The following is a 19,005-nucleotide window of genomic DNA, read 5'->3' as shown; positions in this document are numbered from 1 at the left end:
ATATATATATACATCAACAGCTAAATGGATAAAGAAAATGTGGTATCTACACACAATGGAGCACTATGCTGCCATAAAGAAGCATAAACTTGAGTCATTTGTAGAAAATGGATGCACCTGGAGACCACAGTGTTAAGTGAAATAAATTAGACACAGAAGCTTAAATATCTCGATGGTTTCTCCCTCATGAGAAACTCAGAGTATAAATAAGTTAAAGTGTTAAAGCAAAGATAACAGGAATAGAGAGAGACAGATCTTTAGTAAATGGAAAGGGGGATTTTGTGGTGGAGGGAGAGGTGGGCATGGGGGTGAGAGGACAGCTCCCCACAATGAATGGAATCAATATGTACTACAAATATGTTCTAATCAACCACAGTATAAGAGAAAATGGTGTCTACAGTGATTTCCTCATGTCAAGTCTTTAAGGGCAAAGGGAATTGCCCATGTAAGTCCTTTTAAGGTAAGTGAATGTTAGATTCCTGAACACTCCTGAGAGGGTAGAGTTGCAGTAGAGAGAACAGTATATTACAAACAAAAAGAGCCTAGAAGGACTCATTTCGCAGGTGAGCTCAGGAGTCAGTAAATGTTTTATGATCATAAAATTGGTGATAAAAGCCACATGGATAGTGTCCCACAATCCATGTCCCACAACAGCAGGGCAGTCATGTCCCATCCCGGCCTGTCCCCACCTGCAGCTCCCAGAATTCTCCTGTGCCAGCAGCTTGTTCTTCCCTGAGATGTCTAAGGTGTTTGGTTCTGCTGCCTGTGGTCTCTGAATTTGATTCTGTATCTGACACTCAGTGGTTCTGTTTCCCAGCTGCCTCCAGCTCATGGGCCGGCACCTAGAACCTGTGACATCACCCCCATGGGAAGTGGCTGCCATTCAACCAAACCCCATGGATGGGGCCACTGCACCCTGAATGCCGCTGCTCAGCCAGCTGGAAATGTCACCCATGCTGTACCACTGGCAAGCTGCACAATGAGCTGGCCAGGGTGTTCAGTGAGGACACCGGAGCCCTGAATCACATAGGGCTCTCACCTGCATCTACAGCCTCTTTCCAGGCCAGCCCTTCATCAACACTCAGGGGCATGCAGATCGCCTGGGTTCTTTCTCAAATGCAGGTCTGGAATGGAGCCTGGCATTCTGCAGCCTTAGTGAGCTCCCAGGGACACACACACTGCAGGGCCCACACTCTCTGAAAAGTGCACAGCGCTGTATGTATTTTCCCTTTCATGACAGAGGAAGAAATAATGCTCAGGGATCAACAGCACCTGTGATAAGGCTTGTGCTCAAAGCCAAGTCTCTCTGAGCTGGAAGTCCACACTCTGGCAATTTATGAAAGGCCATAGCACAGGGGGTTCAGTGGGCAGGCTCAAGGCTCAGCCTCACTGCCAAGATGCTGGCAAAGAGCCAACTCCCCAGATCCAAGCTTGCTCTTCCCCAAGACACTGCTTCCGCCCTGTCCTGCTGGGTGCCAGCAGTTTGAGAAAACAGTAGATTCTGAACACAAATGAGATCATTCACATCTGTACTTAGCATAACACCTGGGGAAATAGTAACAACAAGAGCAAACAGCTCCCTGGCATTTCCCACATGCTCAATAAATATTAAGCAGTCTTATTTATGGCCATGTTTTAACCAATAGTCTCTTTCCTAATTAGGCCAGTGATTCATGCCCATTGCTGAAAGCTCAATAAATACTGAGAAATTTTTAAAAAGGGGACAAGCATGCTTGCAGTCATACTCACAAAAGTAATAAGTGATATCTCGGTGTTTTTCATGTCTGTGGTCTTTCTTTCTTGTTCGCAACATGTTATAGTAACGATGTGCACCTGTGCTGTCCAGTACAGGTAGCACACATGGCCATTTGGGTTTAAAGGAGAATGAACTTGAGTCATTTGTGGGAGAATGGATGCACCTTGAAATGTTAAGTGAAAAAACTCAGACACACAAGGTTAAGTAACACATGGTGTCTCTTATCTGAGAAACCCAATGTATAAATTAAAACACAAAATAAAAAAACAGATACTAGGAAACAAAGATGGATCTTTTGCAAAACAAAAAGGGGACCAAGAAATGAAAGGTAGGGGCTGGGGATTTAGCTCAGCGGCAAAGCGCCTGCCTGGCAAGCGCAAGGTGGAGAGTTCAGTTCCTGGTACCGGAGGAAAAAAAAAAAAAAAAAATGAAAGGTGCTAGGAAGGAGAGGAGGGGGAGGGGAAGAGAGAAGAACTAAGATGTGCTGTGTACATGGACCACCTCCCCATAAGGACTGTAATTATTGTGTACTGCAAACACATACTAGTAAAAAATAATAAGATAAAACTCAAAAAATATGAATCACCAAAGATGAAATAAAATTAAAGATTTAATTTTTGGTTGTTTTTGCCACCAGGATAGGTACATGGTGCTGGTGACACCCAGAACCAAAGGGTGCAGATGTTTCTGTCAGGAAGAACATTCCATCGGACTGTGTAGATCCAGTCTAGACCCTACTTCCCCTCACTTGGTGTTATCTCATGTACAGTTTCATCTGTCATTGTTCTCCAAAACCCACTTTCACTGCCAGATATAGATATGCTGCGATGTGGTTAACTAGTCTTGCGTTAGAGGAATTTAGATTGCTTCCAGGTGTTCCTGCTATAAGCAATTCTCCACCGAACACCCATAAACAACTATTCCCACTCCTGCACTTGTTAGTGTGGAGTAAATATCTGTCTAAGAGTGAAATGATGGGGCCAAAAGAAGATGAACTTTAAAAAGGCTTTTGCTATATATTCCCAACCACACTCTGGGAATATTGTGTCATTTTGCTATTGATACTGATAGTCAGGTCTCCCGACTAGACCCCCATCCAGCTAAGAGAAAAATTCCCCAAGCAGATCTGCTGTTTACACCTTCGGGAGCACACCATTCCTGCCATTCTGAGAAAATAGACACTATATGTCTGTCGTAGCTCTGTCATTACTGGGGAGACTTAAGACTTTTTAAAGTCTTCTGGCTCAGTTGTATCTGTTCATGCAAATGATTTTGTGAAATGAAGAATGCATCAAAGCATGTGCTAAGCATATAGCTTGCACTCACCAGTTAAGAGGCGAGGAGGCTGCCCGGAGCCTGCCTGCGCGTGGAAGCCGTGCTGAGCAGAGCAGAGGCCCAGTAAATATGTGCAAGTCCTGGATGAATCTGTGACAAACGTGTGCTTCTTCCCGGTGAGGCTGCTGGTGATGGTGAATTTTTTTCGCTGGAGGAAGCAAACACAGAGGTTAGTATACTTCCCATGTCACCCATCCACCGGGGCACAGGAGTGCAGAGTACTGGCACACATACACTTTGGCAGGGCGCACTGTCACGCTTTCATGCAGGCTTGGAGGTTTTGTATTGACTTCATTCAGTATTAAATATTTGTACAGAACTAAGTAGCTTTTAAAAACAATAACTATAATAAATCTGAAGAGGAAGAATCATACACACACACACACACACACACACACACACACACACACACACAGAGCAAAGTTTCTTTAAAAATGTCAACAGAATGCTCCTTATAGATACTAGCACTCTGAGGAACTAAGGCCAGACGGTAGCAAAGAGTTAAAAGGCATGGTGGCACACACTTGTAAGCCCAGCATTCAGGAGGCTGAGGAAGGGTGATTTCTGTAAGATGAAGGCCAGCCTGGCCTACATAGTGAGTTCGGGGCCATTCTCAACTACATAGTGAGACCCTGTCTATAAATAAATAAAACAAGCTGAAAACGCATTCAGGGTAGATTTGATTTCTATTTAGCACCACTAGGATAACATCATTTAATGGGAAACTCGTATCTGCAGGCAAACTTCCTCCCAAGTGCGCTGCTCTGTGAATAAGATAATGCACAACTCCAGACTCGGGGTTCTCAGCACACTCATGCAAACCTTTCCCATGCCCCTGTGGCTGCAGCACAGTCACTCCTGGGGCTTCTGTAAAGTCAGGAACCACCACTTTACCACTTTTAGTAGCCCATCCCCGGCAGTTTTGTTACTGCTGTTTGTCTCTGTTTTGATGCATCTCTGCAGAATGGAAGTGTTCCTTCAGGCAGAGGCAGATTTGCCCGGAGCTCATGAAGCAGCCCTTTCCCGGAAGCCTGGCAACCTGTCCCCACGTTCTGGTGAAATGTGGAGAGGAAGATGCGTTCACCACAGTCTGTCAAGCCCATTGGCTCACTGTCCCCTCCTTTCCCTCTGGTAGGGTTTGGATCGCAAATGTCCACCAGAGGCCCCTGTGTCAGAGGCTTGGCCCCTAGGGTGCCACTACTGGGAGTGGTAAAGCCTGTGGTGCCTGGTGGCAGATCCTTGGGTCAGCAGGGCATGGTGCCAGCAGCCATATGAAACTGACCATACCCTGCAGCACCCAGCCCCTGAAGGAACTTGAGAGATAAAGAGCCAGTAGCTGTCTGGGAAAAACATATGCAGTCATCAGACATGAAAACTGTCCTTTAATTCTCAAGAACACCTAATCAAGTGAGGATCTGTCCTATCAGGGATGTGCTCTGTAATTAGACACATCTCATTGTCAATACACCACACAGTATTTTTCCCCTTTTTAATGGGAATTGCACAAAATAAATGTCAGATTTCCTGCATTTGGGGCTGGAGGTGTTACTCAGTGGTATAGTGCTTGCCTACCATGTGTGGGGCACTGAGTTCTACCCCCAGAAACACATAAGCACACATTTTTATAATTATAAACACACATAAAAACACATATTTTTTAAACATGTCCTCACCCCAGAAAGAATGGGCATCACAAAAACAAACAAACAAACAAACAAAAAAAACAAATAATAACAAATACTGGTGAAGTTATGGGGGGAAAGGAACCCTTCTACTTTGTTAAAGGGAGTATAAACTGTGGAAATTAGTATGGAGATGGTTCAAAAAATTAAAATTAGAAATTCCACTGTAATTCAGCTACTACTTTTCTAAGTATCTTCCCTAAAGAATTAAAGACTTCATATTGCAGTTATACATGCAGATGCGTGTTTATAGCAGCACAATTCATAATAGCTAAATCTTAAAAACAGCTTATATGTCTACCAACAGATGATTGGATAAAGAAATTGTGGTATTTATATTCAATAGAGTACTATTCTGCCATAAAGAAAGTTGAACTTGAGTCATTTGTAGGAAACTGGATGCATCTTGAGGCCACAATGTTAAGTAAAATAAATTAGACACACGAGTTTAAATATCTCATGGTTTCTATTACATGAGCAAGCCAAACTATAAATAGCAGGTGTGGTGGCAAACGCCTGTAATCCCAGGACTCGGGAGGCTGAGGCAAGAGGATCTGTGTGAGTTTGAGACCAGGTTGGGCTACAAAGTGAGCTCAAGGCCAGGCTGAACTGCATAGTGAGACCCTGTCTGAAAAAGAAAAAAATATATATATAAATAAAGACCAAAGTAGATAATAGGAAGTAGGGAGATATATTTCTCTCAGATGGGAAAGGGGTTAAGAGATGGAGGGAGGGTGGGGGATGAAAAAGGCATTAAGGTGTTATGTGTGATGTGTGTGGACCAACTCCACACAAGGAGTGTGAACACTATGTACGTAAACATGGCCTAATAAAAAAAGATGCCCTGCACATGTAGCAAGGAAACCTGTAGAAAACACCGCAAAAAGCAAGTGCATCTCTATAGAGAGCTGCATGTTTCTGCCTGCTCTCCAGAATAAAACCAAATTTCAAGCCACCACACCAGAAGAAATACTGAACTGTGCTTCTATTCTCCCTAGAGAAAATTTTATTACAAAAGTGTTTCCTATGAAGAAAATAACCAAAGAATAAGCCGTCAAAAATTTGAAAAAGAAAAAAGTATAAATAAAAGAATTATTTTCTGGCTGCTGTGATAGGTACAGGGCTTATTTGACTTTTAAAATCCTAAATTATACTTTCTTTTCTCTTTCTAAAATATTCCCTTTCACATAGAAGTCTGTATCTGTTACTTTATATCCTTTTTGTGTTTTTTAGGGCTGAGAATTGAACCCAGGGCCTTAATATGGAGTACCATTCCCAGCCATTTTTATTTTCCATTTTTGAGACTGGGTCTCTCTAAGTCACTAAACTGTCCAGGCTAAACTGGAATTTGCCATCCTCCTGCCTCAGGACTCTTTTTCTTAAATATGACCCTGAATAGCCTGTATCTCCTCTGATTCCTACATTTCTCTCTGGAGATTTTAACCAGTGCTAACAACAAAGATTAGTTACCAAAATGGTTGGCTGGGCTCCTTGTTCCCGAAGGAACACCTTTTGATTGAATAATCAAACCATGGATCAGTGCTATAGATGCCAACACACCAAAGAATCATGCTTTTGAAGATGGCATCTTCCCCTCTGTCCTGGGCTGCTTCCGTGCAGGCTGGCAAGATGAGTGATAGTGACTATTGCCAGCATCTTGGCTTCAGACAAACAAAATTGAAACCAGCTTCCTGTACTAATTCTCATGTTACTCAGAGTTCCCAATTTTGTGTTTGCAGAAGTATAAAATGTTCAAGTGATTTTCTATGGCCACTGTCCAGTCGGTGGTGAGCAGCTGGTGACAGGACTCCATGGGATGACAGTTCCATAAAATAAGTCATTCACACCAAGAAAGAAGCTGAACATCAGAGGAGGGAAACCCTAATTAAATAGGTTTTGTAAAGCAATGCATTTGCCTTGTGAACATGATTACTTCCCAGTTTTAATCAAGAAATTCACTTTGGGGATGGGGAAAATAAATATCTGTAAAAGTTAAACTAATTTACATGAAAAGCACTTATATAAAGGGACTATTGAACTTTACAGCTTTAAAAAATTATATTTTTAAAAATTACTATTTGAGGTATCTGCATTTTTATGAATGTTTTAAAACAAATTACATTAAAATTTTGAACTGTGAAGCATGCAGTGAAAAAAACAAGAAATAATGTAATAGGACTGAATTATTTCAACATTCAAATTCTTCAAATCTTTTAATTATAGTAATTCAAATAACTAAAAGTCTGAAAATTTCATGAACATAAATACTGTTTATATTTAAATTTGGTAAAAAAAAAAAAGTCTGATAAAACGTCAATTTCAGGGGCTGGGGATTTAGCTCAGCGGCAAAAGCGCCTGCCTGGCAAGCGCAAGGTCGTGAGTTCGGTTCCTGGTACCGGAGAAAAACCAAAACCAAAACCAAAAAAAAAGTCAGTTTCTTGATAATATACAGGCCACTTCAATGAACTCAAATTATGTTCAATTGTTATCTATTTTTAGATGTAACCTTTCTTTCCCTGAAGACAAATGAGAATATTGTGACATTCTATTGCAAATCACACTTTGCCAGTATATTAACTTAAAAAGCCAGGCTGGAAGACACAAAAGAAACATTCAGAGAATGAATAAAAACAGCTGTACTCTGCTTTGGAAATTAAATCAGATAATAAAAATAGTGATCTAGTTAGTAGAAAAAAAATTAAATAATAAAAGTTAATATAAAAGTTAAATTTTTCCACTGGCCACAAGTCAGAGACCTTTGTTTTAAAATCATCACTGCATGTGTGCATGTGTCAACTGTTCCATGAAAAATGTAATCATTGTGTGCTGCAAACATGGACTGATAAAAATAACATTAAAAATTAAATAATCACTGAAAGGTCTTCAGCACTGACCTGGATAACTCACAGGACAGGCAGGGGCAGACCACTACCGAGGTACCAGTGCCAAATGGGTTATAACTAAACTCAGGAGGTATAAATACTCTTGCAAGTGGGATGCAAATATAGTTTCAAACGTTGCATGTTAAATAGGGACCTTCTTTTGTTTAAAGGCTTTTCAACTTTCAATGGCCATCAAAAGTAGCAACATGTGATCCATGGGGGACAGACTAGCTGCCCAGGCAAACTGAGCGCAAGGGAAATTCCAACACAAGGAAGATGTTTCCAAACTTTGCAGACACCCACGCCTTCTGCAACCCACTCCCCACCTCTAGCTTCACTCTCCATGTGGATGGGTCCCCAACTTCCGGACACTTGACCCAGAGGGTCATGGGTGTTTTAAGGACCTGGCCTGGGAGAGTAGGGAGAAATGATCTCCTGGATGCCTCCCCAGACCTGCTGGTAGCTGTCTTCCAAACACTTCCCAATGCATCAAAACACAGGTTGAGAGATGGATGCCAGGCTGTGGGCACACTTGGCCGGGAGACATCCACATGTCACTCTGTTAAGTGGGCAGCTGATCACAGAAGAGTGAAGTACAGGTCACTGATCATCCGTGTCACACTTACATAAGTCGAAATCTTCCCAATTTCTCTCCATGGAAACCATAAGGTTGCAATTCTGCTGTGGTTTTTCACTTCATATACGATGACACCTTTGGCGCAGACCCCCAAGGCCATCTCCCCTTCCAGCCTCTTCTTCTCTGGGAACACCCGGTGAATCAGAACCCCATATTCCAGGAGCTGCTGAGTTATCTGGAGCAAGAAAAAGGCCAAGTTAAGAACAAAATAGGCAAGGACAGCCCAATTTAAGATGATGGGCCTCCAACCACTCCAGGAAAATGAGCTGAGCCATGTCTATTGCCACTAAATAAGTTTAGGAAACCCTTGGCTAAGCAGATTCTCTTACTATGGAACAGATCCGCACCTCTAACTTGCTAGCATTTTTCTTGCCTTTTTTAACCCAAGGAATCCTTTATTTATGGATTATCTCAAGCAGTTCTTGGAGCACAATTATTATGTGTATGATACAGTAGAGTGATACTATTCTAAACTTATTTTTTAGCACTCATACTCTCCTGGGGCATCTCAGTTACAGAATTCCTTTTCCTAGCTATGTCACAGGTTACTGGCCCAAGCTCATTCAGGCACAGAAAGTAACCTTCCAGATCACCTGCATCACTGTCCAAGCCAGCTGAGCCATGAACACTGCAGAGAAAACGACCTGTTACCTTGGCGTTTCTCGCCCCATACAAGGCTTCAAGGGGCTCACGCAGCCCCAGGTTTGCTAACAGTCAGCCGGAGCTGCAAACTCATAAGACCAACTAAATCCTTCAAGTTTGCAGCATGAACTTAACACAAATGTTACTATGTCTGGACAGCAGTCATGTCTCCATCCTGGACTCTCTCCTCTTTCCTTCCACCCAGAAGACTCCAGGCCTCATCAGAAGGATGCATATGGAACCACAGTGTGGACATCTTGCTCCAGGCACCTCCAACCCCTCTCAGAAGGGTTTCCTTGGTGGGAGCTTGTCTCCCATCTCTATGCACCAGCAAAGAGCATACCTCCTGTCCAATTTCTCTCACCTCAAGACATGGTCACAAATCACAGCTTTTGTCCATCTCTCTCAGGCTCATTGCTGACCTCTCCTACCCTGTTGATAAATCATTTCTGCAGAGAGCTGATGCTGCCTGCATATTCTGTGGCTTAAACATCTGGACATTGTGTCATTTCCTTTTAACTTAGGTGAGACACTGTCCTCATCCTCACTGTCATCATCACCCTAAACAGTATTTATGGGTACCTGTGCTGATATATTCAATGACCAGGCTGGGCATGTGATTAGGGCCTGAGGAAGCAGGGACACCCCAAAACAATTAGGTGAATTCTCTTAAAGAATTTGATTGGATATTTCAAAAATTCTTTTAAAGCATTAATATTGCCTTGTAGTATAAGACTAAAGAGGCTCTTGCTAGACTTGCTTACTTTAAAAAATTATATTAACTTTTTTATTTTTTAATTTTAGGAAGAGCTGATACTGCAGTTCTAGGGGGAAATCCCCAAATTCTTAAACTGATTAAACATCTTATAAGCATTTCCCATGCATTATTTCATTGTTATTTAGTCTTCATAATAGTCATAAGAGATAGATATAGCTATCTTTTTCACAGAAGAAAATAGGGGAAGGGAAGGATTAAGTAATAAGGTCAACTGAACAATTTGTCCCTGAAGGTGAATTCTTCAGTTGACAAGATTTTTTTTTTCTGGAAAATTCAACATGTTCCTGAAAAATGCAGGTCTATCTTTTATTCTTATGGTCTATGGAAGTCACAGAGAAAGGGCTACTGCTACCCAGGAAATTGATCCCATACTGTAATTGATATCTACAGCTATTGTTGCAAAGTACACAAACACATTTTTGCACTGTGCTTGGTGTCCTACAGCTCCAGGTCTTTCCTCACAAGTTGACAAGTCCTTTTGCGTCACAACACCAAGTATCACCATAGCCATGCTCAAGAGAGGAAAATGAGGGTTTTAGTATTTACAATACCCTCATCCAGCTACTGGTTATTCGGAAATTAGTGGCTACTGTTCTGCCCAAACTTTCTGGCCTATTTTGCAATGCACAGTTCTGCCTGACTGCCTTGCGCTAGGACTCTGGCTGTGAATAACAACACTGAACCTCTGGCTCCAGCATGCTCACATTACTGCTAAGGGTGCCAACTTCCGCTTCATGTCACTTCCAGGAGCACGTGTGTCCTAAACGTGAAGTCCTATTGGAACAACTCTAAAGCAAAGTACAGGACAGCGAGAGAGGGAACATATCAATGTTATATCATTTTGAGCCAAATTTATGTGACACAATCAATTTGATAATGCTTTCATTTTCCTTTTATTGCATGTAGTAGAATAAGGTAGGACAGAAGAAATACAGATAGGCAGAAAGGATACAAGGAAAATTATAATTTTTAAATTGTGCTTTTAAAAAAAAAACACAGCTTCAGGACACAAAGTTACCTAAGGTTATAATTTTTTTTTCCTTTCCAAGATACTCACTTTCAAATCCCTAACTCTTTTTTAAAAAATACAAAGATAGGGCCTGTGCCCTACTGTAAAGCAGGTCCTTCATCTAGAATGGACCTGTAATTTGAGCCCTACAAATTTTATCCCTTTGCTATAGATTCACAGGTTCCACAGATTTCCATCTCCAAGAACACATAATCAAAGGGAAAGTCAGAACATACATGTCCTCCTGCCTTAAGAGCCCCCACTCCCTGCCTTCTTTAATTCTGCCTAGTAACCCTACCTCCGCCTCTCACCGACTCCTCCTGAAATGCTTTCCCATTGTTACTGCTGTGTCTAGGTGGCCCTAAAGCCTCATGTGATCATAGGTGGGGCTTTTTCAGAGATGGTTGCATCTATAGTGTGTGATTGATTCATGGTGCAATGCTAGGATTAAGGGTGTTAGGATTAAGCATGGGTGATTACTAAAACAGTGATTGGTTTGGCACCATCCTAATCCCTGTAGCCTAGATAGAATATGCAAGGGACAGAAAAAAGCTGCTAAGGCTTCTTGCTTGCCTTGTCCTCTCCTGGCTGCTGTGAACAGTTTCCCCTCTGCAATGCCCATCTGCCATGTCATCTAGTCAACTATGAACTGAAACCTCTACAGACTGTGAGCTAAATAAACCTTTCCTCCTTTAACTTTGGGTGTTGGGTATTTTGTCTCAGCAACAAGAAAAGTAACTAAGACACCCATGATGGAAGTCAGCAACCTTGCAATCTGCTCCACCCATGGGATGAGTTAAGGTTCCCATCTCTTCTTTGGGGGACTTCATCAGGCTCTCAGGACAATGTATTGTAATGAAATGATGTTTAGACATTTGGTTTTAGTATGCTTTAATACAACTATCCAGGGACAAATTCATCTACTGAATATGTCTGAGACAAACCGTTTTGACATAAGGAACCTGCCCAAGTTCCCAGTTTGGAGCCAGGAGTAGAGACATGGACACATGAGTCTGTTTGCTCCTAAGTCTTTGCTCTCAACAACTAAAATACAAAGTACCCAGCATGGAAACAGAGGTGGATGTGCATAAGATTTTCAACAGCATCTTGGATCTGTAAAAGATGAAATAACAGTGTCTGTTTCCACTGCCTGTTCACAGTGGGACTTCCACAGAGGCTTCCTTGTTTATTCTACATGACTGTTGCTGGTTCCCTCTCAACGTGTTACTGGCTAGAGCAGGTTGCTTTCATGATAATGGAAATTACAACCAAAGCAACACTATGAATTTTCAGGCAAAAGGTTTAATTGGATATTGAAGGAAGATAGGGAAGAACTCCACCTTGAGTAGCTGGAGGGGTCACTCTGAAGAAGAGGATCAGACTGGCCCATTCACAAAAGAACAGAGCAGATTGATGGAGGACTTAGATGGGCTGGGGCCCAGTCCATCATTATCTCAGTCCTGGTTTTGTAGTTCTGGAGCGATCCTCATGACCTGAGGAGCAGTCAGTTCCCATGAAATGAGTATGCTTTCTTTTGTCACACCCTTTTGCCGTGATGCTCCTCCTTTGGAGCCAGGTGACCATGGACTGAACCCTTTTAAAATGTAAATCAAACTAAACTTCTCTCCCTTTAACTTGTAGGGATTGGATGTTGTTCCTAAGAACAGGAAAACTCAATAATACAAGGATAGTCACCAAGAGATTCACAATTCATAGCTTTAACCTTTTCATTCCACTTCTGAGAATCTCTCTTAAGAAAGCATGCTAAATAACCAGGACAAATCCTTCTCCTAATCCTGTTCAGTGCAGACTTGCAGAAGTCAAGTGGGGAGATGAGCTCCCCCATTGTAAAGATAGTAGAGCCTTAAGAAAGTGGACCTTCAGGCTACTCTTGTAGGGTATATTCACAAAGCACTTGGAATTGTCTGAGGAATGTTATAATGCTAAATGGGGAAAAATATAGGATGCAACCAGTACAACTGCAATAGCCAAATAGAAAAATAAATGATTTAATAACACATCACAATCTGGAGTCCTGTGGGAAAATGCTTCCATGGTTGAGGAAGTCTGGAAAACATTGAGTTAACCTTGAAAAGGTTGTCCTGGGTTGACATGCTCAGGTATTTGTGAGTCTTCCACATAGGAGGACTCTCAGCCTTACCAACCTGGACCCCTGCCTGGTCAGCTCCAGAGCAAGGTGATGGGCAGAGCCAGGGATCTGTGATCTGGTCAGCAGGTTGCCACCAGAGAATGAGCTCCTTTTTCTCAAAGTGAAATAGAAGATCCACTTGGAGCTATAATTAAATAATCCAGTGGCTCTTTATGGAGTAACTCCTTAATACTGTATGTAACAACAAGGTTTAAACTGCTTGTTATCTTCAACCTGACATTCCACCTAGGAGGCCCTACCCATAACAAATTGAGCAGAAATACAGCTAAATATTCATGTTGGAAAATGCTAATCTTGGTATTGTTTATTATAGACCCATACTGCAGGCAATTTGCATGTCAAATAATAGAGCACTGATGGAAAATATGTGTTAGGTGTATAGGCATAGATTCTGTATGTATTTCATATATGTTGGCTGTATGTGAAGGGATTTGATGTGTATTTGATGTATATTCAATGGATATGTACAAATTTTGATTAGCTTTAATTTGGTATGTTTTGCTTCATAATTAGTTTTTAAGATTTTAATGATGTATGCGTGGTGAAAGTGCATGCATAATATAAGGCCCCTTTTAAATATGTATGCAGATGTACAGAGTATGTACAGACTGGAACAGAGCAGGGTGAATACATCAAAACACAAATATGCTAACCCCATAGGCCAGATGCAGGAGGAAATGTTTGCTTTTATAATTAGGAGGGAAGGAATTTTGCTTAACAAACCCACACCCTAAGAAGGGTTGTGGTGTGCTCTGGGGTGAGAGCCCTCTCCAGCTCATCCTACACCCAGCATCAGCTGCTGGCACCAAAGCCACTGAGAGGAACACTGTCCTTTGACACTCACGAAGACAGCACATGAAAGGATCTAAGCCATTCTGTGCTCTCTGGGGAGCACTGAGAGGAGAGTTTTTAGCAGTTTTGCCCCAGATAGTGGCTGCTTTTCCAATCACCTTTTGCCATTCTATGGGTGGTAGGGGGGACCCAACAGAGCCTGGCACATAAGGCCGGGGATGGGAGGGGCCCTTGAACAGTGTCCTTGTCCCCCTATGGGAGCCTTTTGCAGATAGGGTCCTTGACTGTGAGGCTCAGTAGTACAGAAGGCTTTCAAGTCCCCTCTGTCCTCCATCAGGGAAATGCTATGTCCTCTTGACAGGGAGCACACATGAAGGCCAGACTACTGTGTACAGTGAGGCTGTGTTTGTCCATGTCTCTCCCACGATGCACAGCAGGCTGGCCCCACACTAGGGTTGGGACAGTTCTGCTAAGTGACCAGCCACAAGGAAAAGGCTAGGCCTTACCTGGCTAACTCTGCTTCCAAACGCCCTTCTCTATTACAGGCAAGAAAACACGGGCAGTATATTTCTACCTATCTTGGGAAGCTTGTGTATAAAGAAATGTGTAGATTCCTGTGCTTCCTTTAGACACTGCTTCCCAAATCTAAAGGACCATCCATACATCCTATCCTGTGGGATCCAGGGATCCCCTTTACTCATCTCCCAGCTGTGTCTGCAAAAAAGAATGGCTACCCTGCCCTGGTCCTGCCAGAGCAGCTGGTATTGTCCTTGTTTCCACTGAGCACTTAACACAGCCCTGACTGTCATCCTGAGATTGGGACTCACAAGGAGAAGGAAACATGTGCTTCTCATCTGTTCCCTGCAGGGCCTGGCCCATAGCAAGGGGAGGATGTAGAGTGAGCACAGGTGGTGCCCATGGACGGGGGCCGTGGATATGCTTTTGCTGGAAGGGTGAAGAGATAACAGCTCAGAGAGGCTCTCCTGTGCGCAGATACACACAAACGCCCATGTGCGCTCGGGATGGCTGACGGAAGCCACCCATTGAGGGTTTCCCAATGGCTTTGAGTGGCTCATGCTCATCTCTACCCCCTATGTCATCTGAGAAGCATGGTCCTTGCTCACAGAATAGTGGCTGGGATGATGCTCTAAGGTTGAGGAAAGACTCCAGGCAGCCACCCTAACCCACTGACTCCTACCCACCTTTGGGGCCATTGTCAGTTCATCTTAATTCTCAACTTGACTGGGTTAAGAGACTCCTGGAGTAGATTCACTCACTGACCTTCACAGCTGAACATGTTGTTCAGAGGTGGAGTACAGTTGAAGATGGGTCAGGGGGTAGGGAGTACCTGTGGAGGGTGTACCCCTTGATCACCCTCCAGTCACCATAAAGTGAGCAGCCTCCTCCACTGTGCCTTCCATTATGATGTTTCATGCCCTTCCACCATGATGCTCCATGCCTTTCTGCCTTGATGTTACTGCCTTGGAACCAGACAACCATGGACCAAAACTCTGAAATTACCAGTCAAATAAACCATTTCCTTCTTTAAATTGCATATGTCAGGCATTTTGCCCCAGCAAAGGGAAAGCTGACCAAAGCAGGGTCATTTCCAATGCCATCTGCTTCCACTCTCTTCTTGCTCCTTGGGATGAAGGAAGCGTCCTTCCTCCTGCCACTCAAAGTCCCACCCCATCTGGCCCCCAGAGCAGGCTCTGGTGGGTGGGGGTCACTGACTGCATCCCCTGAGCACCAGAAACTCTCAAGACCCAGAAGGCCTTACCCTCAAGAACTCCAGCTCCGCATCCTCTCCACACAACGCAGAGCTGAGCTGGTGCATCTCTGAGACTTCTGCTTGGGCCCGGAGAGCAGTCATCCTTTGGATCAGAGTGGCAGGGATGTAATCTTCAACTCGAAAATACGGCTTACTCTCTTCCTGCTGGAAACAGGATGCAGAGGAAAGAAGTATAAACCAGACGCCTCCATGGGACTCAGTGTAGGACATGAACAGGTGTGTAGTCAGAATCCCATCATGGTCCCTGCGCAAACATGGTCTTTGAGGTGCCCATCTGGGACAGCATCTTCTACCATCTTAGAAGTGGGCCAAGCTCTATGCTGGGCATAAAAAGTAGAGAAGAAAGGAGCCACCTGGTTTTAGATCCCCTCTGTGCACTTGGTGGCCCTTAGAAGCAGCAGGTTCTTTTGGATCCTCACAGTGATCCTGTGAGACAGGCAGTACCACTGCCACTGCCAAAATTAACAAGCAGGGAAGGCCAAGGTCACACCACTTGTAAGTGACACAAAGTTTGTTCCCCCCAAATGCCAAAGCAGGTCCATGGTGGCTCACCACTTCCCAAAAGCCACAGCAAAACCCTGGTCCCAATGCTCTCCTCCTTGTTATCACTTAGCATTTCTGTCCGCATGTGCCTCGGTACCTGGCCCCTCTTATGAGAGAGGTCTCAGCTATATCACCATCTCCGCCCAAGGAGTTTGAGAAGAACACTAACCCAGACCCCTCCACACCATCCCACACCCCAGCCTTCATCAGGTCTGCTCTTTAGGGGCTGAGGCCACAGCACCTCTGGGAGAGGCCAGAAGATCGCCATCACCCCCTGCCCCATAGCAAGCATCCTGAACACAGAGAGAAGCATGCTAGGTTCATGAAGGAGTGGTCTCAGGGCCAACTGTAAAGCATAAGGATGGTAGGGCTATGCAGAGGAGAAGCTGAGCCTGCCTTTGTACTCCTGAATCAGCCCATACTGGTCAGGATGTCCTGCCAGCCTGCCCATGCCACGCCCTGGCCCCCAGCTTTAAAGGCAGCTGCCCATGAGGAAGGCAGCTGGGAGCTGGGAGAATCTAGTCTTCTCCACGCAGGGGTGGGTGAGCCAGCCTGGAAGGGGACCCAAAGGGGACCACCACACTCCCACCATGCTCAGGCTTGGTCCTGGCCCATGCCAGGTCTAGGCACAGCTCAGAGGCACAAAGGCAGAGAAACTGCTCAGCAATCAGCTACATAAAAAAAGAACACAAAGTGTTAGTGCATGGCCAGTCCAGACCACGGACACACACTGAGATGGTGGGGATGTGGGAAAGAGGAACTTTCAGTCCCTGCTGGTGGGAATGCAGAGTTACAGCAACCTGGGGAGACAGTCTGTAATTTCTCACAAAAGTAAACACCCTCTTACCATAGGGTCCAGCTATTGTGCCCCTTGGCATTTACCCAAAGGAGGAGAAGACCTATGTCCACAGAAACACTCTCCCTCCAAGGGCTGGGGCTGTAGCTCAGCCATACAGCACTTGTCTAGCATGCATGAGGCCCCAGGGTTTGATCTCCAGCCGCCCAAAAAAGGAAAAAAGAAAGAAAAACCCTTCACATGGATGTTTGTGGTAGCTGTATTCATAATTGCCAAAAGTTGGAGCGAAGCCGTCCTCCAGTAGGTTAGTGGATAATAAAGGTAGTACATCCCGACAATTCAGCACCAAAAAGAAATGAGCTCTCAAGCCATGAAAAGACATAGCGGAACTTTAAATGCAGATTACTAAGTGAAAGAAGCCAGTCTGAAATGGCTACATGCTGCATGGTTTCGATTACATGACATCCTGTCGGGGAGATTCAGTGGTTACCAGGGTTTACAGGAAGGGAGGGTTGAAGAGGCAGCAATAGAGGACTTTTAGGGCAATGAACCTACTCTGCATGTACAGTGCTGCATACATGTCTTTTATAAATTTCTCAAGCCCATAAAATGTATAAGACCAAGAGTGAGCCCAGTGTAAACTGCGGACTTTGGGTGATAATGATGGGTCAATGTAGGGTCACGAATGGTAACAAATGTACATTCTGGAGCAAGATATTTATAGTATAGTGTAGGGTGTGCATATGTAGGGCTGGGGATATGGGAAATCGTGCACCTTCCACTTGCTTCTGCTGTGACCCTAAAACTCTGGGCCTTGAGAGTTTCTCATGCTCAGAGGATGCAGTCAGAGAGACAGTCAACTTTGTCACGGCAATGGAACAGTGCCTATCATGTGCTCTGGAAAAAATAAAACCTATTAAAACATTTAGAGGAAAAAACACTCTAAGGCTTGGATCTTAAATGTCCCCCACAAGCCTATATACTAAAGGCTTGATCACCTGCCTATGGCACACTTGGAGGTGGTGACCAGTGGAAGCAAGTTAGATCATTGGGGTATCCCTGGAAAGTATATTGAGACCCCAGTTCCTTTCTCTCTTTTGCTTTGCAGCTCTGCACCACCATGCACTCCCCACCAGGATGCACTGCCTTGTCACCAGTGCAGATCAATGGGGCCAAGCAACCAGGAACTATAGTCACTGAAACCGTAAGCCAAAATACATCTTTCCTCATTGTAAGTTGATGATAATCAACTTTGTCGCAGCAATGAAACAGTGACTGTGCTCTGGAAAAAATAAAACCTATTAAAACATTTATAGGAAAAAGCACTTAGGACCTTTGGCCCAGCATCTCATTGCGAGGAATATATTCAGGAAAAGAAGCAAACATGCAACTAGAAAAGCTGCAGGCAATAGGACGCTTATTTGGATCTCACTTACAGGACAGAAAGATCAGAGGCAACCCCAAGGATAATAACAGCGATTATTAGTGCACAGGGCCCTGTCAGGTCAGTGCCCTGCAGTCAGACAATGGAGAAGTGAGGGAAGACACAGGTCTGGGAGCCAATGACACAGCTTCTCCAGACACTTGTGGGAGGTGCGTGGAAGACACGCACCGTGAAGGGAAGGGCAGAACAGAAATCCAATGTTGGCAATGTTTACAGCTGTGTAAAAACCACACAGGTGATCTAGGCTGAAAGACAATGCGCCCAGAGGAAAGTTATTCTGCCATGATGATGTGATTAAGGAGATTTATTTTTATACTAAATTGTCTTTGTCTCCCCTTTTAAAATGCAAATGTAATCATTACTTCCCTGCTTAAAATTCTTCAGGGGCTCTCAGTCTTTCATAACAATGGTTTTCAAATCTATTTTTTATCCTAGTGCCAGAACCACCTGTCAAACAAAATATAAGCCCACTAGGAGCACACTTGTCCTCCTAGATGTGACAGGTGGCATCACCAACCACCACACAACCAGCTAGGCTCAGGCTGTGGCAGGCTGAGCCACCTCCTCCTCCTGCCCACTCATGGATACACACAAGGTCTCACCTCTGTGGGGCCTCCCAGCTACGATAGGAGTTGAAGGCTTGGTCACTGGCCTGTGGTACTAGTAGGAGGTGCTGGAACCTATAAAGTATGATCAAATTATATGGTGAATGTTCAAATTTTGAAAAAAGATATTATGGTAAAAGAC

At 43.9% G+C, this 19,005-nt stretch overlaps 1 protein-coding gene across 10 annotated transcripts in view; it reads right to left on the bottom strand.

Annotated features, from left to right (window-relative positions):
* Window positions 1-19,005, bottom strand: part of Frmpd2 (FERM and PDZ domain containing 2) — a 115,817-nt gene that overhangs the window by 51,054 nt on the left and 45,758 nt on the right. For 7 of the 10 annotated variants that reach the window (XM_013508802.1, XM_013508806.1, XM_013508799.1 and 4 more), the window contains 3 exons: window positions 15,464-15,619; window positions 8,282-8,467; window positions 3,083-3,239 (listed from right to left, as the gene is read on the bottom strand). In XM_013508802.1, the coding sequence (XP_013364256.1) occupies window positions 3,083-3,239; window positions 8,282-8,467; window positions 15,464-15,619 (499 nt within the window). Of the gene's footprint in view, window positions 1-3,082; window positions 3,240-8,281; window positions 8,468-15,463; window positions 15,620-18,860; window positions 18,939-19,005 lie in introns of those variants that run through there. The other 3 variants (XM_013508808.1, XM_013508809.1, XM_013508801.1) reach the window with 3 other exon arrangements.

Source organism: Chinchilla lanigera, unplaced genomic scaffold, assembly GCF_000276665.1.
Source record: "Chinchilla lanigera isolate Chin_1 unplaced genomic scaffold, ChiLan1.0 scaffold00155, whole genome shotgun sequence".
In the NCBI taxonomy this organism is placed as follows: domain Eukaryota; kingdom Metazoa; phylum Chordata; class Mammalia; order Rodentia; family Chinchillidae; genus Chinchilla; species Chinchilla lanigera.
The sequence above is the reverse complement of the archived record's forward strand: the minus strand, read 5'-3'. Positions and strand labels throughout refer to the sequence as shown.